The sequence below is a fragment of the Molossus molossus genome, unplaced genomic scaffold (genome assembly GCF_014108415.1).
Source record: "Molossus molossus isolate mMolMol1 unplaced genomic scaffold, mMolMol1.p scaffold_m16_p_12, whole genome shotgun sequence".
NCBI classification, from domain to species: Eukaryota; Metazoa; Chordata; class Mammalia; order Chiroptera; family Molossidae; genus Molossus; species Molossus molossus.
In genome coordinates, this window is record NW_023425347.1 from 59,806,636 (window position 1) to 59,831,203 (window position 24,568).

The 24,568-nt window shown below is 44.2% G+C and overlaps 1 protein-coding gene across 2 annotated transcripts in view; it reads right to left on the bottom strand.

Annotated features, from left to right (window-relative positions):
- FGGY (FGGY carbohydrate kinase domain containing) overlaps positions 1-24,568 on the bottom strand; it is a 380,948-nt gene that overhangs the window by 354,756 nt on the left and 1,624 nt on the right. Inside the window, exons 1-2 of one of the 2 annotated variants that reach the window (XM_036257129.1) lie at positions 22,342-22,375; positions 5,086-5,303 (exon numbers count right to left, since the gene is read on the bottom strand). In XM_036257129.1, coding sequence (XP_036113022.1) covers positions 5,086-5,286 — 201 coding nt within the window. In that variant the 5' untranslated portion in view covers positions 5,287-5,303; positions 22,342-22,375. Of the gene's footprint in view, positions 1-5,085; positions 5,304-22,341; positions 22,376-24,568 lie in introns of those variants that run through there. The other variant, XM_036257128.1, reaches the window with a different exon arrangement.

Here is a 24,568-nt window from a genome sequence, read left to right on the forward strand (position 1 = left end):
CTAAAGAATTTCCAGAGAAGGAGAGTTCTGCAACTTCATTCAGTAACCTGGTCCATGTCTAGCAACTGTCAACTCGTAGCTATGGGGCAGCAAACAAATATTTGGAGAAGGGGTTGTGCAGCGCTTTGTTCTGACTGTGGGAACCGGGTCGAGGCCGCATGTGTTTTACATTAGCAGGCTCTGCCATACTGCGTGGGGAGACGGCACTTTCAGAACGAAGGACTGGAAGGTCGGAGGCATACCTGGTTTTATCTTTAGCTCTATTTGGAGATGGGGTCAAAGCCCGGGGCCTCGCAGACAGAATCCAGCTTGCAACCGAGCTGTGTGTGGCTGGTCCTGCGCTCCTTTAAATCTTGATGGGAATGCCTGTCAGCTCCGGGCGTGTACAGGGCTGCGCAATCCCTGGTTCCCTCAGGCCCCTCACTCCCTGTTGCCTGCACAATTCAATTCCTCACTCGTTCAATCAGTCAGCAAATATGACCACGTCCCTTCTAGGGTTAGGCTGTGAACTCTCCTGGGTATTTGGGAAACAATGGAAAGCAAAGTATATTTTTATAATTCCTTTCTCTTTTGGAGATTATACTTTAGTAGGGATAACAGCTAATAAACCAAATAGTTCTACAGTGTATGTATAGGTACGGGAAAGTGGTAAGTCGGGGACGGGACTGCTGGAGAAGGGAGATGGAGCTGCTGAGAAGGTGAGGCTGAGGAAACACTTGAAGGACCAAGGAAATCTGGAGGAAATTTCCCAGGGAGGAAAACAGCCAGTGCAAAGGCCCAGAGGTGGGAGCAGCAACGAGGCTAATCCAGCTTATGTGGGGTCTGTTACCTGAGCGGCCTCGGAGGCACTTGATTTGACAAAATCTCCTCTCCTGGTTGTTAAAATGAACAAAGCCATCCTGGACCACTGCCGACATGGCATCCTGGCTTGAGCGTGGTGTTGTAGATAAGGTGGGGGAACGTAGGCCAAACACTTCCTTTTATGTCCGTGACACCCACATTCTTCCAAAAACAGAAAGTCCAAGACTGCCTCTGCCTCGTTCCTCTCCACTGTCACCAGGTCCTCAATCTTGTCCCTCCTATTCATTCCTCTGCCAGCATTCTAGTCCAGCCATCCATTATTAAACAGACACTACAAAGTATGTACGTGCACTGTGCCAGCATGAAGGGCCGGGGCTGAACAAGCCTGACGTAGTCCCAGGCTTCCCAGAGATTCCGGTTCAAAGGAATCTCAGCCTCTAGCAGGAATCACACTGCCTCTAACTGGCATCCTTGAATTTAGTTTGTTCCTTGCAAGCCATCTTGAACCTGTTGCTGATCACTCTAAAACTCAGGATGTCCCAGAAAAGCTCTCTTTGGCCTCAGAACCGGCTACCCAGGTGTGCCCTGACCATGAGTTCCAGCCTCCCGTCTTGCTCGTGTTGGGAACCACCTGCTGCCGCCAGGGCTGGCTGCTTCACGGCAGCGCAGCGCCTCTGCCCATGCCGTTCCCCGTGGACTCTCAGAGTTCTCCAGAATCACGTTTAGCCCTCCTCCCTTCTGCCGGCTCTCTCCGTGGGCTGGGAGTAGGGAGGTCCCCGTTGCTTTAACCACTCATTCCTATCATGTCCTGAATCTGCCGCACGTGAGGGCCTGGAGGAGAAACTATCGTTCTGCCCTCCTGAAACATGAAATCTAGTAGGGAAGAGAAATATGAATCCCCAAAGTGAATGGCTTTGTTATTTACTTTGTTGTTTTATTTGATTATATAATGATTTTATTACCTGATATTAATTAAAAAGTGAATGATTCATCAACCACGTGAAGTTCTACAAAGGAAAAGTACAAGACGCCGTGAGAACATTTAGCAAGTAAAAGAGGACTCAATTTGGAGGTGATATTGGGCAAGAAGAGGTTTCTTCCCTGAAGAATTGACTGTTGAACTAAGGTCCAGTGCCACACTGGCCAATGGAACTTCCTGCAGTGCAGGAAATGGTCTGTTTCTGTGATGATTAACACAGTGGCTACCAGACAAACAGCTACTGAGCCCTTGGAATATAGCTAGTGCAACTGAGAAACCAAATTTTAAATTGTACATGATTTTAACAAATTTAAATAGCCACATGAGGCTAGCAACTACTGTACTGGACGGTGTGGATCTAAGGATGAAGAGGAGTGAAACATGTTGGCAGTGGGCGGGAAGAAGAAGAAACGTGTGTGCCAGTTCTGAGGCTGGAGGAAGCATGGCCTGTTGGAGGACCGGAGAGTGCGGCTCGGATACGGGGCTGAGAGAGGCACCATGAGACAAGCCGGGAAGTGGGCTGAAACCAAACCATGAAGGGCCCGGAGGCCGTGCTGAGGATTCTGACTTCTATCCAAACGATAGTGTGATGCTAGGAAAGAGTTGTGAGCAGAGGAGTGACATGATCAGGTTAGCATTTAAAAGAAAAAAATCATTCCAGCTCCCAGAACAAGAACAGGTTGGAAGGGGAAAGGGCATATATGAGAAAATCAGTTAGGTTCTTACCTAATGTAGACAAAAGATGAAGGTATGTGGTGGTGGAAATAGAGAGATGTGGAAAAATGCGGAGATGGATCCTATGTGATTTCAGGCTTGTCGCCTATTTCCTGGGTGACTCAGGGGAAGTCACTAAGTCTCTGGGTATCAGTTTTTTTTTTCAAAGGTAAAATAGGAATAGCAACCCCTGTCCTACCCACCGTGTATGACAATCAAATGGATGTGAATGTGTGAAAATGGTGAAAGGACTGAAGAATTACAGACTGTGGGTTATAAAAACAGTCACAGGGCCCGGCTGGGGTGGCTCAGTGGTTGAGGGCCGGTTGAGGGCACAAGAGGTCGCAGGTTCAGTTCCCATCCCGGTCAGGGCACATGCCCAGGTTGTGGGCCCAGTGTCCAGTGGAGGCCATGCAGGAGGCAGCCAATGGATGTTCTCTCTCATCAATGTTTCTCTCTCTCCCTCTCCCTTCCACTCTAAGAAAAATCAATAAAGAAAAAAAAATTTTAATAAAATAAAAATAGCCACAGGGATATAAGAACAGCATAGGGAATATAGTCAATAATATTGTAATAACTGTGTATGGTACCAGGTGGGTTCTAGACTTATTGGGGTGAGTACTTTGTAAGGTATATAAATGTCTAATAACTACGGCATACACCTGAAACTAATATAATATTGCATGCCAACTGCTCACTGAAAAATAAATTTTAAATAAATGGTCCAATATCTTTTTAAAAATGGATATGAATGTGCTTTGTAAACTACCCAGTTCTGTGGCTGTAAGAGGTTAACATCATTGCTCAATCCGACACGAGCTCCTCCCTCGACTGCTTTCTCCCTTCAACCACTGCTCAGGTAGCCAGTGCAACTTAAAACCTATCTCATTGGCTTCACGGGGTTGGTTTTTCCATGCGACTGAACTACTGGATCCTTTGGGGTAGAGAACTTGTTGTACACCCCTCCTATAAACACTCCACTGCTTAGCATTCCCATGTCACAGGTCAGAAAACGCGGGCAAGAAACCTTACGTAGCTGGTCCAAGATGACAAGCTAACAAATACTGGGACTGGGATGCCGATGCAGGCAGTCTGGCTGCAGAACCTGTGCTCTAAGATGCTGCCTCTCCAGGGTTCAAATGCCTCACTCCATAAGGGGGAACAGCCTAAGCCCCATTAGCTTTCTCTGGGTCTGCCCTAGTGAGATAGCCTCACTAAGGACAAAGGCCCACAGCACTCATGGCCAAGGGGCTCAAGCAGATAACAGACTGGCCGCCATCAGGAGATAGTTAAAAATCTACCATGAAACCCAGCTGTACTTAGAGCAGACCTTTTCTACAGTAGCTTTTCATCAGGGGGTTATATTTTCTTCTTAACAATTTCCTTAATGGCAAGAAAGGCTGTATGTTAGAAGAACAAAGGAGACCCAAGGGCGATGAGTAGAAGATTCTCACCAAGGTGGGGCTGGGAGGAGGGGGGGGTTAAACAGGCAGAAGAGACGATGCGCCCCTCTTTTATCCCTATACTGCTCCAGTGCCGCCCACCCCACTTCCTCTCTTTGCCTTCATCTCTGGGGGCACTAACAGTAGCCCAGAGCTCATTAAAGTTTAAACAGACTGATCAATACGGACAAAATGGTGAATTGTCCATCTGCAAATTACCAAGCCCTTCATGAATATTTAAGGAACTAAACTAGGAGAAGAAGAGAGAATCCAAGACTTCATTTTTCCCTCTGAAAAAAAAGAGAAAAGAATCTCTGTCATTTCTGATCACCAGGATATAAAACTGAAGAGTCAAGTGAAACTAAAAATGAACAAGTCTTGGCCAGGAGCACTTCCTTCCCCAGGCCAGGAAGCTGACTCCGACTGAAGGGCACTCAGGACGAACCTCTGGCCGGCACAATCCAGAGATACTCTAAGCTCGCCCAACTCCCTTGCTTTCCCAAAACACACACGGTGCCTCTGCACGTGCTATTCCCTCTGAACAAAATGAGGTCCCCTTCACTTGTCCGCTCGGAAGGCAGGACAGTCCAGTGACTAAGGGTGCAGTGCGGGAATCAGACTGCTGAGGTTCCAGTCCTGCCTCTGCTACTACTAACTGCGTGAACTTGGTAAGCTACCTAAACCTTCTGTGCCTGTTTCTTCCTCAATAAAATGGGGATAGCAATGGTACGACCATTATAGGGTCCCTGTGAAGATTCAACTACTTGATACATGCTAACACGTTTTACATCACATTGGGCACACAGGAAGGCACAGTAGTTATTAGCTATGATTTCCAAGGACTTCTTCCACCTCGGGTCACACTTGACTGTCCTATGTCTGCATGTTCCCATCTCTATCCTGTCTACTCCCTGCCCCTCGGAGTTACCCCTTTCCTCAGCTCCAGCCATAGTCACTTCGCGCCTACCACCTATCAGGTCATATTTGGGCTATTGGTCTCTGTCACTAATAGTCTGTCAGCTCCTGAAAGGCCAGACCTGTGTCTAAAGTTACGCCAACACTGTCGCTGGCACCAGGCGGACACACGACACACACTCGGCAGGCAGCGGCAGGAAGCACGTGCAAGGAGGGCACCCACGGCGGCCTTACCTTCGTGACAACACAGCACGCGGCCCAGATGTCCTCGGAGGACTGCTCGTGATGGTTGAACTGAGGCTCCCACTGGTTAATTGGCTGGTCTGCGAAAGCCAAAAGGATGCCCCTCTGGTCCACCAGGGCCGCGCGGACGCTGCCTGTCCCCACATCCACACCCACATAGTAGCGCGCTGGTTCCGGATCTCTTCCAGCCATCGCGTCCCCTCCACCTGCTGTGGATCAAAGGCAGGAACCCATGAGGACCAAGTGGGTCTGCAGTCAGGCACAAGACCTCATGAAAGTGGAAATAAAAGGGGTGCAGCTAACTAACTGGTGGCCTTCTATGATCTATTCATCCAACCACAGTGTTGAGTCTAACAGCATGCTAACAGGCATGAGCGAGGCGGTGGGTGAACAAGACGGAAAGGGCCTCAGACACGGAATTCCCATTCTTGGAAAGGAGTCAGACATTAAGCATTATGGACTGCATAATTATTTAAGCCAAGTCGTGATAGCAGGTGAAAAAGTGCTATAAAGGTAAATAAAGGATGACAGAACTGAGAATTTGGAGGTAATAGATATGCATTTGTTCTTATTGAATCTGTCAAAACAAGGACAGTGCTCATGGTACTGAAAAGGAACATCATCTACCCAGTCGATCATTCTTTCAAATAATTATCCGAGCACCCAGTTTGTGACAAGCACTGTGAAAAGCACAACCCCCCCCCCCCAACTCCTCACTAGGACGCTCCAAGGTGAGTATATTTAAATTTCTAAGTTACAGGTGACCAAGGTGAGGCTCCAAGATGTATGCAATTTTTCTCTTCATGCTAAGTCCACATTATTGTGACCATGTACAGCATTCTGAGGGGGAAACAGGTCTCTGAGAAGTTAAGGAACTTAGCCAGCATCCTTCCGGGGCAGCCCGGACCCGCAGTCCCCCATCGGCGAGCCCCCGAGTCTCACGCTCTTGCCTGTCCTTCTGAACGGCTGGCAATGCAGGTTTGGAGAAGGAGCAAACACACTGCAGCCCTGCGCCGAAGAGACTGGGAATTGGGAAGGAGCCTGGAGGGAGACAGGATCAGGAATGTGTCAGAGAATCTGTTTTCCTTACAGACCCCCTGTGAGTTACAAGGAAATCTGACCGGAGAACAGCCAGGAACTCCTTCGCCTTCATTGCCACTCTAGGTCCCTTTGGTCAGGCAGCCCACAGGACACAGAAATCTCATAAAGGCTTTCACTTTCCAGATTGGGCTTTCAAAGAACCAGAAGCCCCCAAGACAGCCACGCTGGGTACCAGGCTACAGCTCCCCAGGGGATCTCGGGGCGGTCTTAGTGCCCAGTGTCCAATTTCAACGATGGCACCAGCGTTCCGCGCCCTTCCACTTCAGAAAGGTAATGTTTCCTGGGCAAAGTCACACTGGGGAACCCTAAAACGAAGTCAGCAGCAGATGTTCTTGGATATTTATTCCAGACAAAAACAGCTTCATTAAAAATGACTGCTTCGACTTCATCACGATGATTTCCCAGCGGTGCCTAGCCCTTTGGCGCCGGCTCCCTGGCAGGTGGAGAGGGAAATGGGGAAGCTGTAAGAACGGCTCTCAGGCTCCAGCCTCCAACTTCTCACCTCCTCCCTTGCTGACAACCCTCTAGGAGCTCCACAGGACGGACCAGGGCGCCAGTTTTCACACCACGCATTCCTTCCCTCCTTCACAGTGATACCTTTTCTCCAAGCCATGACTCAGAATATTTAAATGAAACAGATCTAAGCACAGCTGCTCAGTTTGAAGCAAATGTCACCCTGGCCCCACCCCCTACCCTTCCTCCAACAGTCCCTCTGCTGGGCCCTTCCCTCTGGACTCAGAAAGGCTGAGAACCTCTGGCTTCGGGCTGGTACACAGACTGCGGCCCCCAGCGACATCTCAGGCCTCCAGGCGCTTCTCTCTGGCTGCTGTCCACCGTATCCAACGCTGGCCTGTCCATCCTCAGACCCAGCTCAAAACATCCCGAAACGCCCTGTAGCTTCCCAACTGCATCCCACTGCTGCCGGACTGCCCATCACTCCGAACTTGCCCTTCCGAAATTGTCCCCTCCTCTCTGTCTGGTGAGCAGGGACTCACGCTCTAAGATTCAGCTCAACCATCACCTCTTCAGGAAAGACATCCTTGCCTTTCTCTGTCCCTTGGTGCCACCAGGGTCCACATCCCTACTTTCTGTGAAAACTTACCAATGCAGAATTGTGATTTTTGGTTTCTGTGTCTGTCTCCCTTATTGGTCTGAATCTGAAAAAAGGACCTATTGATTTCTGCATCTCCAGCTCCTAGCACAGTGTCTGGTACACAATCGGTTTCCAATAAATGTTTTCTGAATGAACGACTAAATCAGTGAATCAATGGGAAACAAGGATGAATAGGTTTGTGTTTCAATTGAGTTTGCATTCCTAAATTGTAATGAAATGCACTCGTGTTTTGTCTTGATTCTAATCTCTGTGTACTTCAGTCACCAATTACAAATATGTATTGAAGGCTTATAACTACATTTTATTAATTCTAGAACACTAATTTTTTCACATTTATCTTTTCCAAAGTCAGAGTGAATTTGATGATCAAAGGCAATTAATTGGTAGCATTTTCTTTCTTTCTTGGTGGTGTAAGAAATAATAGTAAGTCTTGTAATGCATGACATCTGAGATTTGAAAAAATGCACACTGTGCCGGGCACCCTGCTCAGAGCTCAGGATACAATGATGGACAAAATAGGACCGTGCCCTGGTTCAGAGCTTCCTCAGTTTCTTTATCTTCAAATGAGAGGAAGGCTGACCAAGCTAGCTGCGCCCCTCCCTACTGCACACACACATCTTCTTACTCTCCTTGGGCTTCCTTCTCATAGCTTCCCACAGCCTTTCCAGGGGTGCCACTCCTCAACACTGATGTTAGCACATCAACAACTCTGTCCCAGGCCAGAACATTCCAAAGACGACTCTACTACGCAATGACTACTCTAAGTGCTTCAAGGAGAAACGAGGACCTAATAGAAAATGAAGAATCTACACATTCTTGCTTGCACAGACCTGGTTAGCCACCATCCAGAATTCTCCCCACTCTTGCCAGGCCCCAATACAAGAGAAATTCCCCCCGGGGCATGGCTCACCTCCTCACACCTGGGCTCCTCCTCCCTTGTGACTCTCTTCCTCTGCAGAGAGTACACCATCTTACCACCCACCATCCAGATATCCCGATTCATTTCCAGTAACATCCAAGGAGGTGCATTCCTACTCTGCAGCTGATCCAGGGCTTACTCCAGCTCTGGCGTCTGGGTCATCTCTCTGCTAGACAGGAAAGAGCCCGCCCTTCGGAGCGCCCCCACCTCTCGTGGAGAGTGGCGCGTGGGCGTTAACCATGCCCTCCACCACTGCTGGGATGGCAGCGGCATCCCTCGCACCAGCCCGGGGCCCGCACAGTGCAGGAACTCGGCAAGTCACTGAGTGATTCACAGATTCTACTTAAACATCCCAGGTTCCCCAGGTTTTCCATTCTTACAGTTTTAAGTGATCTCTTTTGATTGTTTCCAGACATGGACCCCGAAAGCAGGGAAGTGGAGAAGGTCAAGCCCTTGGGCAGCTTCCCTGAAACTCAACCCTGTGAGTTACAACAACTCCGCCGGAGGGTTTTCCCTGCCTTCCCGCTGCTCAGTGCCCTTTGCTCCTGGGTCAGAAGTACTGTCTGCTGTGTCCCGGACTCCGAACTGTATTCCAGTGCCTCTTGGGCTCAAGAAATAAACATGGAAAACATTATTCCCTTTCTAAATTTTTTAAAAGGATTAGGATTCTGCTATGTGTCTGGTACTTTCACACATGTTAACCTTTTCCAACTAAAACCCAATCAAGCTGGTGAATCTATCCCCATGTTACACCTCAGTGGGGTGGGGAAATTTGCCCCAAGTCACACCAACAGTAAACGGCAGCACCCATATCCGAACCCCAGCCGCTCACTGCCAGCCTAAGGGCTCTTCCTACAACACCGACCTAAAATTGAGAAACTCATCCTTTGATCACTTCTTCAGTAACAATATCAACAACAAACGCAGTAACAACTAGCCTTTATTAAGCTCTGCTCTGCAAATCCCCCACATGATTTCACCGAATACTTCAAACCACCATGTGAGGTAAGCAGCGTGAGCCCATTCTCCAGGAAAGGAGACTGAGGCACCAGTGGTCAAGCTGGTTAAGGTCACACATCACAGGAGAGGAGCTGGGACTGGAGGCTGCGTTGGTGAGGCTCTGAAGCACAATTTATGAAGGGTTCCATCTCAGGACACTCTACAAAGGAAGACTGAAAGGGATATGGGGAGAGGAAAATAAGGACATGGACTGCGGAGGCGAAGAGAAAGGAAAATACTGGCGAGACTGCACACGAGTCCTGAGCCATCCCTAACTCTTGGTCCACAGGATGCTTCAAACGGCAGAAAAGCCTCCTATCCAAGTCCCCTGCACAAACGGGACTGATTTTTAGCCCCATTCATCATCGAAAGATGGCTCTCATGTTAAATATTTATATGGTTCATTAAATAAGAGACTGTAAAAATATTATTAGAAATGTGCCACAGGAAACCCCAGACTTCTCGGCCGACTCTTCAACAAAAGTGCAGGCGGCTCAAAAGCAGTGGAAAGGAGAGACCTGGACCGGGAGGCTGTTCCCTGTAAAACTGTTTCAGCAGTTCGAAGAAGGGAGTCAACGCTACAAACACTGTTGAAAACCAGTCACTGAAGGGTTGTTCTCGTATTTTTCTCCTCCTTCTTTTCCCCTAAACAACCTAATAGCAATAAGATTGTTTCCTAGGACTACAAACCTCCGGAGGTGATGAGCTTACGGTCAGTCCTGCTTCTTAAAGAGGTGCTCCTCCAGCCCTGGCCGGTTGCTCAGTGGTTAGAGCCTCAGCCTGCGGTCCAGAGAGATCTGGTTTGGTTCCCGCTAAGGGCATGTACCTCGTTTGCAGTTTGTCCCCGGTCCTGGTTGGGTTGTGTGGGTGGCAACCACTCGATGTGTCCCTTTCACATCGATGTTCTCTCTCTCCCCCCTTCCCACTCTATCTAAACAAAAAAAAAGAAAGAAGAAAAAATGTCCTCGGGTGAGGATAAAAAAAAAAGAGTTGCTCCTCCAGGATAAACTGGGTGTCTGTGTCCGCACAGTGTCCCGGGGACGTTGGAGGGAGCTCAATATCCTCTTTCAACTTTGATCTTTGAACTTCACTGGGAGCTCAGGTACATGAGTCCTACACCATTTAGTTGGTTATATTACATTCGGGGTGGGTAAGTCTGGGGAAACAAAGATAAGCAATAAGTACACTTGTCTATTTCAGTCTTCTTTACATAAAGAACTAAATACCACTTTAAACAAACCTCACATGCTCTAAGAGGATGAGAAAGTTCATGGCAGAAAGAAAGAGCTCATTTGGTAATAGTAACTGGCTCTCTCATTGGCTCTATCAACAATACACATGGGAGAAAAAGTACAGCTTGCTGACAGGTGCTTTTTCTCTTAAAGTGAAAGGCTACCATCTCATAGTATTTGCTGACAGATGAACTGAGATTATGTCACTGAAATGCCTAGCACAGTGCCTGATGTATGGCACATGCTTAGTAAATCATTAGGACTGTTATTATGTGCCAACCTTCCCTTCCAACACCAAACCACTTCTGGACTCCTGAAATCTTTTAATATACATTCTCTATATGTAAGTGTTTGCACCATACCTAACTGCCCAAATTCCTGTAAACAAGGCAAATATTAAGCACTTTCTCTGTACCAGGACACTAGGAAGAGGAAGCTGAAAAAATATAATCTTTGATTTTATTTATTATTTTTATTTTTATTTTTTTTTATCCTCACCCAAGGACACCTTTCCATTTTTTTGTTCAGACAGAGTAGGAGGGAGAGAGAGGGAGAGAGAGAAACACCGACATGAAAGGGACATATTGAGTGGCTGCCTCCTGCATGACACAACCAGGCCGGGGACAAACCGCAACCGAGGTACATGCCCTTAGCGGGAACCGAACCCAGGTTACTCTGGACCACAGGCCGACGCTCTAACCGCTGAGCCAAACCAGCCAGGGCTAATCTCTGATTTTAAAGAATTGACCATTTCATGTAAGAATTTGATTTTTGAAAATCAAATGGTAATGCCTTGAGTTATTCCCAGTTTATGTCTTTCCAGTTAAACGTAATGCATCTACTAAAATGCAATAACGGCTTCATGTTACCACCAGAATCCTACCCACACTCTTGTGGCCAAGCATCCTACTTCAACTTCACCTCTGTCCACAGAATGCAGACATGCTAGTTGGTAAAGGATGTACAGAGGTGTTCTCATTACCTGTCCAACCACTCGGTGAGAAACTCAGTGTTTCTCAGGATGTTGAGGATCTTCATGCTCTAAACTGAACCCATTTTTAAAAACAAGCACAAGGCCACCGACAGAGGGTTATGGTATGAAAAATTGGCTGTCCTTCTGAATTCAAAGCTGGATTCCAAAATCAGTAGAGTCAGCACTCCCCCACTCCCCACGCCTGCGTCACAATGTGACAGCCACAAGGATCAAAACGGAGCCAGTCCTGGATGGTGGCCCAAAACCACTCTCCAAGAGCCACACAGCACAACAGTTGACACCAAGAAAATATATAATCCAATCGTGCTGAGGCTAAATGCACAGTTCAGGTCCTAGAAAAAGCTTGGGTAGAAAATCTGACTCCTCAAATAAGATCCCCCAACTCCAACAACAAGCATTGCCTGAGAGCAAAGCAAACTACATCTCCATGTTGTCTTCTAGAAAACCCTGCTTACTTTCTCTTCTTTCCAACCCCTATGGTCCAGAAAATAAACCAAAACAAACAAAAAAGATTTCCTTACGTGTTACTGCCGTCCAAGCCCTTTATAATGCCATACCAAGGTATCCTCTGCAGAGAAAGGCAGAAAGGAACCCCACTGACAAGGTATGCCTGTTTCTCCCATTTACAGGTGAGGACCCTGAAACCCCGAGAGGATCAATACCCAGCCGATGGTCACAAAGCCCGCAGCAGGGGTGGGGAACGTCCAGCCCTTGGGCCGCACAAGGTTCAGCAAATCAATACCAGCTAACATCACACGCCTCACCAAATCAACCTGATCAAATACAGCAGGCTAATTTTTAAGTTGACAGTTGTATGGTCCGCAAACGATATTATAAATATCCAAATGGCCCTTGGTAGAAAAAAGGTTCCCCATCCTGCCAGAGGAAGGAGGCCATCTTCAAAGGCGGCTTGAGTGAGTCAGCGGGTCGGCTGCTCCGACCCCTCGATGACTTGCATTTGCACACTACCCACGCTGCCTTCATCCTGGACACACTCGAACACCCTTCCCAGCCTCCGTCCTGTGACCCTCCTCCGGCACTGGCACTGCCTCCTCCATGCTGCTTCATGGACGCCACCTGATGGCACTGTCCATGCTCCCGTGGAAACACTGACACCCACTGAGAACGCCTGCCCCGCGTCACCGTCCCTACAGACAGGCAGTGTAGTGGGATGTAGTAATAGGGAAATTACTGGGTTGCGAGGGAGGGGAAGATAATGAATGTATTAAATAATCAAATACCTTTTAAAATAAAAAGGCTGTAAGGACTCTCTGTCCATGAAGAGTTCTAGATGCAATATCAGCAAAATGATCTTTTATTATTATTATTTTAAAAATATGTTTTTATTGATTTTAGAGAGAGAGAAACATCAATGTGAGAGAAACATTGAATGGCTGCCTCCTGCACGCCCCCTACTGGGGACTGAGCCAGCAACACCAGGCATGTGCCCTGAGCAGGAATCAAACCAGCGACCTCTCAGCACATGGGACAACACTCCATCCACTGAGCCACACCGGCCGGCTGGGCAGGAACCTCTCTTCTGTGTAAAGCACCACGCTCCTCCCCTAATGCAATCTCCCTGCCCCACTTCCATGGACACATTATGTGTGGAGGGGAGAAGGCAGATGGAGAGAGAGCCCGAGATCCTCTAGATTCACTGAAAGCCAAGGTTGGAATCTGACGGTCACACTCTCGTGTCACACTCTCGACCCTGGACACAGAAAAATAGCTGAACTGGCACAAAGAGAGTGAGGGCCGGTGGCCTGATTCTAAATGCAATGTTGTTATATTTTAACCCCAATATGCCAATTACAGAGCTAAGCCGATAGCAGGGAAAATTAGAAGCAGTGATTTTGTGTTACATGGACTCTACTTTTTGAAACATGAATCCCTGACCTCTCTTTGAATTCTAAATAATTTAAATATACAGGGTGGTGCAGAAGTAGGGTTACAGTTGTGAGAATGCAAAACAGAGTTTATTCCTGTATTATTACTTATGAATTGTTGCACTATTTTCCAACTGTAAACCTACTTTTGCCTCGCCCTGTACATGTCTTTTCTCTCCCGGTCACTTTCTTCTCCCAGGGGCTGCTGTTGATTTGCTGATACAGATAACTATGAAATGATTTTCTGCAGAACTAACCAGACCTTCAAAGCAATGCCGTTATCATTAGCATATTGGCTGAAATCCACAGCTTTTCCCAGAAAGCCACTCAAATTAAAAGAACAGAAAAACCACCAACCTTAATGACTGCTGTCAGGAAGGGCTCAGGGCAGTATTAGGGAGAGCAACCAAATCTGCTCCCCACACAGTCCTGCCGAACTGCTTCCTCCGACGCGAGGCCCCGCCAGAGGCTGGCTGAGGTCTCCGGCCTATTCTTGTGTTTACCTGTTTACGAAGCAGGGCCAAGTGGCTTTAAGACCCAAGGTGAAAGGCCGAAAGAATGAGTTATTTGAAGATTAAACATTGGACTTGGAGAACTGGACAGTCTGACATGCCACAAACACACCCTGTCAAATTTACCAAGAGCTGCAGTCTAAGCTTAACCACCACCAATGCTGCTTCTGCCCAAAATAAAGCCCAGGCTCTTTACTTGGCCCACAAGGACCTCAGAGCTCCGGGCATGCCTGCCTCTGTCCCTACCTCCCTACCTCCCTTCCTCCTTACCCCCTCCCCACCCTGTCTTCCTGATCACAGCCCCTAATACTGCACCTGTACAGAACTATGAGCAACGCCTCAAATAAGGGCTGGGCACCTTTGTTCATACTGCTCCCTTTTCCTATGATGCAAAGAATGAAAACTTGCTATGAATCTTTCCCCTCACAAATAATGTGGGAAATACAAATCAAAACAACCTTGAGATGCAATTTTACAACAATTTTTTTTATAATGCCCACTTTGGCATGAGTGTGTGGAAACAGACAGTGCCATACACTTTTAGTGGGACAGTAACCGGTTGACTGTTCTTTAGAACAACTGATTGATATCTGTTCATTTTCAAAATCTACCCTTTTGCCCAACAGTTTAACTTCTGGAATTTATGGATTGTCTCACCTAAAAAATATACCCAAAAAGTCCATTATATTTTTTTTTGGTAAAGGCCAGAGCACACTCACAAAAACCCTGGAAACAATGTAAATGTATATTAATAGGGGACATAAGCAGCTATTAAAATCAACGAGAAGGAGCTAAAGAAAAATGCTAATTATATTATGTAAAAAAGCAAGACCCCATTTGTATTATTTTTTTTAAAAAGAGGATACAGTATCAGTGGTTCTCAAAGTATGGGCTCCAGGGAGAACAGCATCAGTGTCACAAGGGAACTAACATGTTAGAAATCAAACTCTCAGGCTTCAGCTCAGATCCACTGATTGAGAAACTGGGAGTGCACTCAGGGCCCTGTAAAAAGCCCGCCAGAGAGTCCTGATAAATGCTAGAGTTTGAGAACCACTGCCATGTATAAAGACCCAACAGAGCCCTGGCTGGTTTGGCTCAGCGGTTAGAGCATTGGCCCGCAGACCCAGTTGTGGGTTCGATCCTGGTCAAGGGCACGTACCTCAGTTGTGGTTCATTCCCAGCCCTGGTTGGGTCGTGCAGGCAGCAACCAGCCGATGTATGTTTCTCTCTCTCTCCTTCTCTCTCCCTCCCTCCCACTCTATCTGATGATAAATGGAAAAATATCCTCAGGTGAGGATTTTAAAAAAAAAAAGACACAACATACCAGATTTCAGGAAGAATACACACACACACCTGCTCACTAAGAAAAGTAATGCAGTGGAAGGGGGAGGGCAATTTTTAACTTCCCTTCCCTGTGCTGTTCGAATTTTCACAATGGGCAGCTATTACTGTCATAAGAAAGCTCTTCCTTGCAATGAGTTCAACTCAGCTTTGTATGGCTCCCACCCTCCGGTCCTCATGTTTATCCCACGGGATCACCCACACCATCCAACCCCTTCTAGGTGAGCTACCCCTTCAAATGTTTGAAGATGACTCTCACAACCTCCTGCCAAGTCCTCTCTCCTCTGTGCTGTATATGCCAGCTCCTGTAACTGTTGCTCCTCCATGCCATGGATTTCTCTAAAGTAACAAGATAGGAAGAGGGATAAGGGGCACTTAACACATCTAACAAGAATGGTCTCCAGACCCCCATGTTTCCACGTGACATTGTGCGGAGACGAGGGAAGCTGGGCTAACAGCACAGGGTGAGCAAACAGCAGGTCTTCTCTACTTCCTGAAGGCCCTCTGGGTGCAACATGTGCTGGGACAAATCAGTGGCCCACCCAGCCCAATATCCAATCTCCAACCAACATCAGAATAGTCAGTTCAGGAGATGAGGGAAAGGGAGCTAGGGTGTCCTCACAAACTGTCTTCGAAAGGGGACTCTATGGTCACCCTCTCCAATACCTACTCTTCCCTTAATAGATCACTAGCAATTAGTGTTACCTGTGTTTTCTAGTATGTATTTTCACATGACTCCAAATGTTTCCCAAACGTACTTCTATTTTGAGCCAACGCTCACCTTGGATCAATAAATTTCTCGTGAGCATTTATTCTGTGCAGGCATGGTACTAGTGATTTAGTACATGGCCTTGCTAACCCTCCCAACAACCACAGAGGGGTCCACCACGTACAGACGGGGTAACTACGGTCTGTGCGGTCAGGTCACGTGCCCAACTTCACAGAGCCAGCGAGCAGCAGAGTGGGACCTCAATCCTGTGCTCGCTCCACTCTGCCACATAACTCTCAAACAGCAATAGCCTCGCTGGCCACACAATTCTACAACCCACGAATGGTAAATTGCACTGAACTTCATCTGTCTGAATCATTCTTGATTTTACAGCTTTGTCTTCTTCTCACCTTTCATCCTCCATATCCAGTCAGTCACTGAGCCCTTCTTTCTCTCTTTTTAAATTTATCTTTATTGTTGAAAGTATTCTCTCCACCCATGGCCAGTTTGGCAGAATTCAGGCTACCCGGCTCTCAGCCCTGTCTGCAACAGATTTCAGTACAGCTCATCCCCGAATCCAGATGGCCAGGGACTGGCAATACATTCGGCCTGAATGATGCCTACTTGATTTCCCCTCTCCCAAAACCCGCCCCACACATAAATCATTGTGGATGTACATCCTGCATGAACTATGCTTCTGTCAGCCCAGTTGATAAAAACTTCCTAAACAATTTAAGATGATGAAGAGGGGGTTACAGAAGCCTCCGGGGGAAAACATGCCCAGTGTGGGAAGAAAATCTCATCATGTCTCCCTCACATGTCAAACCTTCTTGTCCCCAAACATACTAGCGTCCTCCTCTCCTGTCCTGGTGATTGGCATAACCAACCACACTAGTACTGAAGCCAGAAATCGAGAGGTTATCACTGACTCCTTTACCCCTCCTCCACCACATACAGATCCATCTCAGTCCTTCTCCGATGCTCTGTGTCCTCGGGACAACAGTGTGGCTCTCCACGGCCCTCTAATCCTGCTTCTAGTCGGGTTTGGCTAATGGCGAGCATTGGCAGAAGCTTCAGAGGGGGAAGGAGGAAGGTCGGGACTCCCTTCCTTTGACGTGGGCTCGAGGTAGCTTTACTCTTGAACGGAGGTGGCAGGTCCTTCCAGGCAGCTTTCTGCACGAGCCCCCTTGTCAGCTGGCAGCCACTCCTGCCCTCGCCTCTCTGAGAACAGGGCTGTAACAACCCTGCTGTTGTTAGCCCCAGGGATTCAGGCTGCCCTCATCTGTCTACATAGTTCCTTTAGTGGAAATGTTCCTGATGTGGGCGTGTGCTATCTTTCCTTCTGATACACTACCTTCACTGTGCCCTTTCCAGGCCTCACGTGGCAAAAGGGATCCCCATTATTACTGGTGCCTGGTTACCTCAAAATCCCTTCTGCACATCCTCAAGTAGACCTTTCTTTACATTTTCTTTAAAATGTTAGTTGAAGATATCCATTTCCAGCCAAGATGGAGTAACAGGAACCATATTTACCCTCCCTCCAAAAACAACTTAAAAAACAAACCCAAAAGAGGGGGGAGAAAAAGGTTCCCAGGATATTGGGAATCAGGCAACAAAGCCCAGTGATCCTAGAGAGAGTCAGGGGGCGGGGGGGGGAGGGGTATGTGTCCTGAAATTGTTCACATTTAACCGATACCCAAGCCAAGCCCCACAGTATCCCTGAGTCGAGGAGACAGGGTCAGGAATCTGTGGACCGCGAGGAACCAGATTGCTTGAGAGGAGGGAGGTGTACAAAGACAGAACGCCAGCCACCTGCAAAGGGCACGCCTCAAGCATCAGAAGAGGACCAATCACGGTACGCAGGCGAGGAGACTGCCTGAGCGAGAAGCACCGGGACGACCAGAGTGAATGGACTTCACACAGGACCATGAATAGAGCCTGTTCACAAGAACCAGACCGAAAAGCCTCAAAACTCCCAGAGCACTGGGTAGAGTATGCAGAGGGTTTTACCTCAGCAGTGAAGAAGAAACAGCTCTGGTCCCAACTACAAAAGCTTAAAGCAAGAATCAAAAGGATCAAATTATTTCCAAATAACTTACATATGCCCCAGAACAAGCTCAGGTGTACTTATAGAAATGCAAAATACCTAACAAGGTTTAAAAATAACACACAATGTCTGGTCTTCAATCAAAAATTACCATGAATGCAAGTAAGAAAATACTACCCAAAATGAGAAAAAATCAATGGACACTGGCCTAGAATTGACACATTTGTTAGAATTCATAGACATATTTGTTAAAAACAGCTAGCATGCCCTGGCCAGTTTGGTTCTGTGGTTAGAATGTCGGCCGGTGGACTGAAGAGCCATGGGTTCAATTCCTAGTCAAGGGGATGTACCTCAGTTTCAGGTTCAATCCCTAGCCCAGGTTGGGATCATGCAGGAGGCAATCAAGCGATGTTTCTCTCTCTCTCCCCTTCTCCTTCCCACTCTACCAAAATAATAATAATAATCATTAGAAAAATATCCTCCAGTAAGAATTTTTAAAAAAACAGCTATCATAACTAGATTTCATATGTTCAAAAAACTAGAGGAAAGATTATTTCAGACATAGAACATATTAAAAAAACTCAAGTTGAAATTTAAAAATGAAAACTGGAATATCTGAGATGAATGGGATTAGACAATACAGAAAAAAAGATTATTGGCATTCAAGAAATAGTAATACAAACTATCCAAAATATAACAAAGAGAGAAAAAGATTGAAAAAAAATAGAGCATCAGTGGGCCACGGCAAAACTTCAAGTGGCCTAACATATGTGAAATGGAATCTCAGATAGGTATCATGAGAAATATGTGAAGACATAATGGACACAAATTTCCCACATTTAGTGAAACTATAAACCCACAGATTCAAGAGTATCAATGAGCCCCAAACACAAGAAATATAAACACTAAACCAAGCCAAGAAACATCATGATCAAATTGTTCAAAACCAATGATAAAGAGAAACTCTTAAAAGCAGTTGGGGAGATGCAGGGGGAAGGTCGTGATTCATAAAAGAAAAAAAAAAAAAAGGAAAGAATGCAAGCTAGGAGACAGTAGAGGAAGATCTCTGAAGTACTGAAAGAAAAACTTCAAATCTAGAATTCTTTACCATGTGGAAAAATCTTCCAAAACTGAAGCTCAAATAAAGATTTTTCCCAGACAAAAAAAATAAATAAAAAGCCCACCAGGAGCAGAACCGCACTGTAAGCAGCAATGAGGAAAACGATACTGCGTGGAAATCTGCATCTTCAGTGGAGCACAGGGTAACACTGTAGGTACATAAAATAACTTTTAAAAATGACCTAAATGTCTTAAAAAGATAACTGACGAGTTAAAACTGAAATAACCATGTATCATGGGGTTTGAACATATATAGAAGTAAAATGTACAACATACAGCAACAGTAGCACAAAGGCTAGAAGGGAAGACTTAATTATAAACCCACTGTTGTATGGTTCTTACATGAAACATATATGTGTAGTAGTTTAATTCCACTTGAAAGTAGACTGATTAATTAAAAATGTATGCTATAAACCATAGAGCAACCACTAAAATAATACCAAAAAAAGTATAGTTGCCCTGGCCAGGGGGCTCAGTTGGTTGGAGCATCGTCCTGCACACCAAAAGGTCACAGGTTCGATTCCTGGTCAGAGCACATACCTAGGTTGCAGGTTCAATCCGCGGCTGAGGTGCATACATGAGGTAACCAATCAATGTTTCTTTCTCTCTCTCTTTCTCTAAAATCAATAAAAACATATCCTTGGGTGAGCATTTTTTAAAAGTTTCACTTAACAGTAAGGGAGAAAGAATAAAATAATAAAAAAAAATAATTAATCCAAAAGAAGGCAGAAAAAGAAAGAGACCAAAGAACAGATGGAACAAATACAAAGAAAAAAAAAGCAAGATGGTATACTCAAACCAAACCATATGAATAATTACATTAAATATAGTCTAAATACCCGAATGAAAAGGCAGCAACTGTCATGCCTTGTTTTGTTTTCCAATCTTACTGTATGCTGCCTACAAGAAACCCACTTTAAACATAAGGACACAAATAGATTAAAAAGTAAAAGGAGAAAAAAGACATAGCATAAAATGGCAATCAAAAGAAAGCTTGAGCAGCTATATCATTAGCACACTAAGTACATTTTAGAGCATAAATATTACCAGGAAAAATGACTAAGTAGGTTTCTGAGCAAATATAGCATCAGAAATTATGAAATAATAAAGGGGATGATTCACCAAGACAGCCAAACAATCCTAAATATTAATGTACTGAATAACAGAGAATCGGAATACATAAAACAAAATCTGATATAACTTCAAGGAGAAATGCATATATCTACAGTTATCATAAGAGATTTCAATGTCCCTCTCTCAATCATTGATAGAAAAAGTAGACAGAAAATCAGCAAGTTTATAATATATAGTAGCAGTCAATAAAGTTGACCTTATAGACATGTAAAAAGCACTCTACCCGATAAGAGAAGAATACACATTCTTTTCAACTGCACTTGGAACATTTATTGAGACAGACCATATTCTAGACCAAAAAAAGTCCCAAAAAGTTAAAAGGATTCAAGTCATACAAAGTACATCCTGTGACCACATGGAATTAAACAATAAATCAAGAATAGAAAGATAATAATATGTAATAATAGAAAGTCCTCAAATATTTGGAAACTGAATAACAAACTTCTATATAACTCATGGGTCTAACAAAATTTTAAAAACTAAAAACTTTTTAACTAAGTAAAAAAAAATAAAAGCAAAAGTTGTTGGATTAAGCAGAAGCAGTACTTAGAAATTTATAATATCAAATGCCTAGATTAGGGAAGAACTTGCAAACACCCAGCCTTATCTTCCACATTAAGAAATTAGAAAGAGTAAAAAGAACCCAAAGTAAGCAGAAGAAAGGACATAGTAAATTTCAGAGCAGAAACCAATTTTTAAAAAAAGAAGAAAATAAATGAAACCAAAAGCTGGTTCTTTGAGAAGATCAATAAAATTGACAACTGTCTGGCCAGAATTATCAAGAAATTAAGAGTAAGCCTGGCCCGTGTGGCTCAGTAGTTGAGCGTTGACCCATGCACCAGGAGGTCGCCGGTTCAAGTCTGGTCAGGGCACGTGCCTGGGTTGTGGGCCAGATCCCTAGTGCGGTGCATGCAGGAAGCGGCCAATCAATGTTTCTATCTCTCCTTCACCCTTCCTCTCTATCTAAAATCAATAAAGAAAAAAATATTTTTTAAAAAGAGTAAATCATAAATAACCAATATTAGAAATGAGAGATATGAAATCACAACAAATTCTGAAGATATTAAATGATAATGGGAGAATAGTATGAGCTATTTAGGTGATTTGTACAAATACCTTAAAATACACAAACTATCAAACTTCATTCAAAAAGAAACAATCTGAATAGCCCTATATTATTAAAACAATTGACTTCTCCCTCCCCCCAAGAAAATTCTGTCAATCATTTAAGGTAGAAATAATATGAATTCTACACAAACATTTTCAGAAAATTGAAGAAAAGGAAATGCTTCTCAATTCATTCTATGAGACCAGAATTATCTTGACATCAAAACTGAATACAAGGAAAACTATAAATCAATGTCCATTATTAACAAAGCTGCAAAAATTCTTAAAATTTTACCAAATAAAATCCAACAAAATATAAAAAGGATAATAGGTCCTGACCTAGTGAATTTCTCTCAGGAATACAAGTTCAGTTTAATATACAAAAAAAAAATCAGTGAATGTACTTCATCATTTTAAGAATTAAAAAGTGATCTCAATAGTTACAGAAAAAAGAAACTAACAAAAATGCAACATCCATTCTTCATTTAAAAACAAATAACCAAAAACACTTCCTGTGAGGAAAGCAGGAATAGAATGTAACTTCCTAAATCTGATAAAGGGCTTCCACAAAGAATATACAACTAACATCACATATCATTGTTAATGATGAAAAAAATAAATGCTTCTAGCCAGGCCCTGGCTGGATAGCAGAGTTGGTTAGAGCATCATCCCAATATGACAAGGTTGAGGGTTCAATCCCAGGTCAGGGCACATATAAGAATCAACCAATGAATGCATAAATAAGTGGATCAATAAATCAGGGTTTCTCTCTGTCTCTGTCTCCCTTCCTCTCTCTAAAAAGTCAATAAAAATAAGAAATGTTTTAATACTTCTAGCCAGTGCACTATAGCAAGAAAAAGAAATAAAAGGCATCCTCATGGAAAGGAAAAAAGTAAAACTGTCTTTATTTACTGATAACATCATCACATACATAAAAAAATCTGATAGCATCTACAGAAAAGCTATTAGAACTAAGTAGTTCACCAAGATTGTAGAATACATGATCAATACATAAGTAGCAATACAGTGATACCTCGGTTCTCGAACGCCTCGGTTTTCGACCAAATCGGTATTCGACCAGGAGATTCGAGAAACTTTTGTCTCAGAATCCGAACAAATATTTGGAACTCGAACTTCCGAGATGAGCCGAGTTGAGCCGAATGGCGTTCATTCGGCCCAGCGCGCCTTGCTTGCGTCATCAGTGTGAGTGCAGAGAGAGAGTCACGCTTTGTGGAGTCACGCTTTCCTATTGGGATTCATTGCTTCGGTTCTCGAACAATTCGGTTCTCGACCGTCCTCCTGGAACGAATTATGTTCGAGAACCGAGGTATCACTGTACTTGGAAATTGAAATTTTAAAAGACATATCATTTTCAATAACGTGAAAAATTATGAAATACTTACAGATAATCTGACAAAAATGTGCAAGACCTATCTACTGAAAGCTACAAAACATTGTTGAAATGAAGACCTAAATAAATAAAAAAATATACTGTGTCCATGGGTCAGAAGACTCAATATTTATGATGTCAGTTTTCCCCCAAATTAATGTATAGATTCAATAAAAGTCTAATTAAAATTTAAGCAGGACTTTATTTTGAAATTGACAAAATGACTGTAAAATTAATGTGGAATGTTAACAGATGTAGAATGAACAAAACAACTTTTATAAAGAACAAGGTTGAAGGATTTATATCGTCTGACTTGAATACTTATTACAAAACTATAGTCATCAAGACTATGTGGTATTGACAACAAAATAAAAAGATCTACAGAACAGAATAAAACAACCAGAAATAGGCCCACCTATATACATGGCAAACTGATATTGATCAAAGGTGCAAAGGCACGTTAATGGGGAAAGGATAGGCTTTTTGGAACAACGGATACCATCTGCAAAAAATAAAAATAAAAATAAACTTTGTTCCACATCTGGTGCTACAGATTAACTTAAATTAACTTAAAATAGATTGTGGATTTAATGTAAAACCAATAAAACCAAAAAACAATATAGCTTCTTCTTAAAAAAAAAATAGGAGAAAATATTGGAGACCTCAGGCTAGGCATGACTTCTTAGATACAACACCAAAACCATCATCCATAAAAAAATAAACTGATAAAATAGACATCATCAAAATTACAAACTGATAAACTAGACTTTACCAAAATTAAGAACTCTGCTCGTCAAAAGACAGTTAAGAAAATGAAATGAACCATGTATGCACATACAACATGGATGAAAATCAAGATGATTAAGCAAAAGTCACCACACAAGAAAAGATACATATTGTATGACCCTACAGATAAAGTCCTGAAAAATCTTAAATAATCTGTGATGACAGAAAGCTGATCACTGGTTGCTTTGGGGAAAGGGTGGCACTAGGGAGGGAGGGGCACAAGAAATTGCTGGGGGTATTAGAAATATTCTTTATCTTAATTGTGATGGTTTCATGGATATACACTTATGTCAAAAATTCTCAAATTAGACACTCTAAATATGTAGTTTACTGAATGTCAAGTAGACCTTAATAAAGCTGTTCAAAAATGCCCCAGTTAAAAATGCCCTCTTTTCCCCAAGATACTTTGACTGCCACATTCTTTCTTCATCGCCTACATCCAATTGTTAATTAATTCCTAACCATTCTGTTCTTCTAATCCCTCTTCAGTTTCATAACTGTTACCATAACCCATTTCTCACCTGTATTATAATAGACTTTCTCCAGTCTTCACCCTGCAGGCAGAATTAACTTTCTAAAACAGGGGAGACATATTTCAAATTTTCTTAACATGATTCACCTGACCCTCCCTGTTCTGGTCCTTCCACCCATCCCAGCCCCAGCCTCCTTTCTGGTGATTTCCCACCTCACCCTTTCCTGATGAGCCATATTAATCAACAATGTGCCAGGTTTACAGTTTTGCACATGCTGTTTCCAAACCAAATATAATCCTTTCCCCTTTGTCTTTCTCCAGCCCACTCATATTGAAGCTTTGTCATTCAGCTTCGTTATTATTACCTCTGTGAAGTTTTCCTCAGAACCCTATACTGTGCCCAGCTGGTGTGGCTCAGTGGACTGAGCATCTCCCATGGATTGAGAGGTCCCGGTTTGATTCCCAGTCAGGGCACATGCCCAGTTGTGGGCTCGATCCCCACTGGAGGGTGTGCAGGAGGCAGCCGATGGATGCTTCTCTCTCATATTCATGTTTCTATCTCTCTATCTAAAATATATATATATATATATTATATATTTTAAAAACCAACAT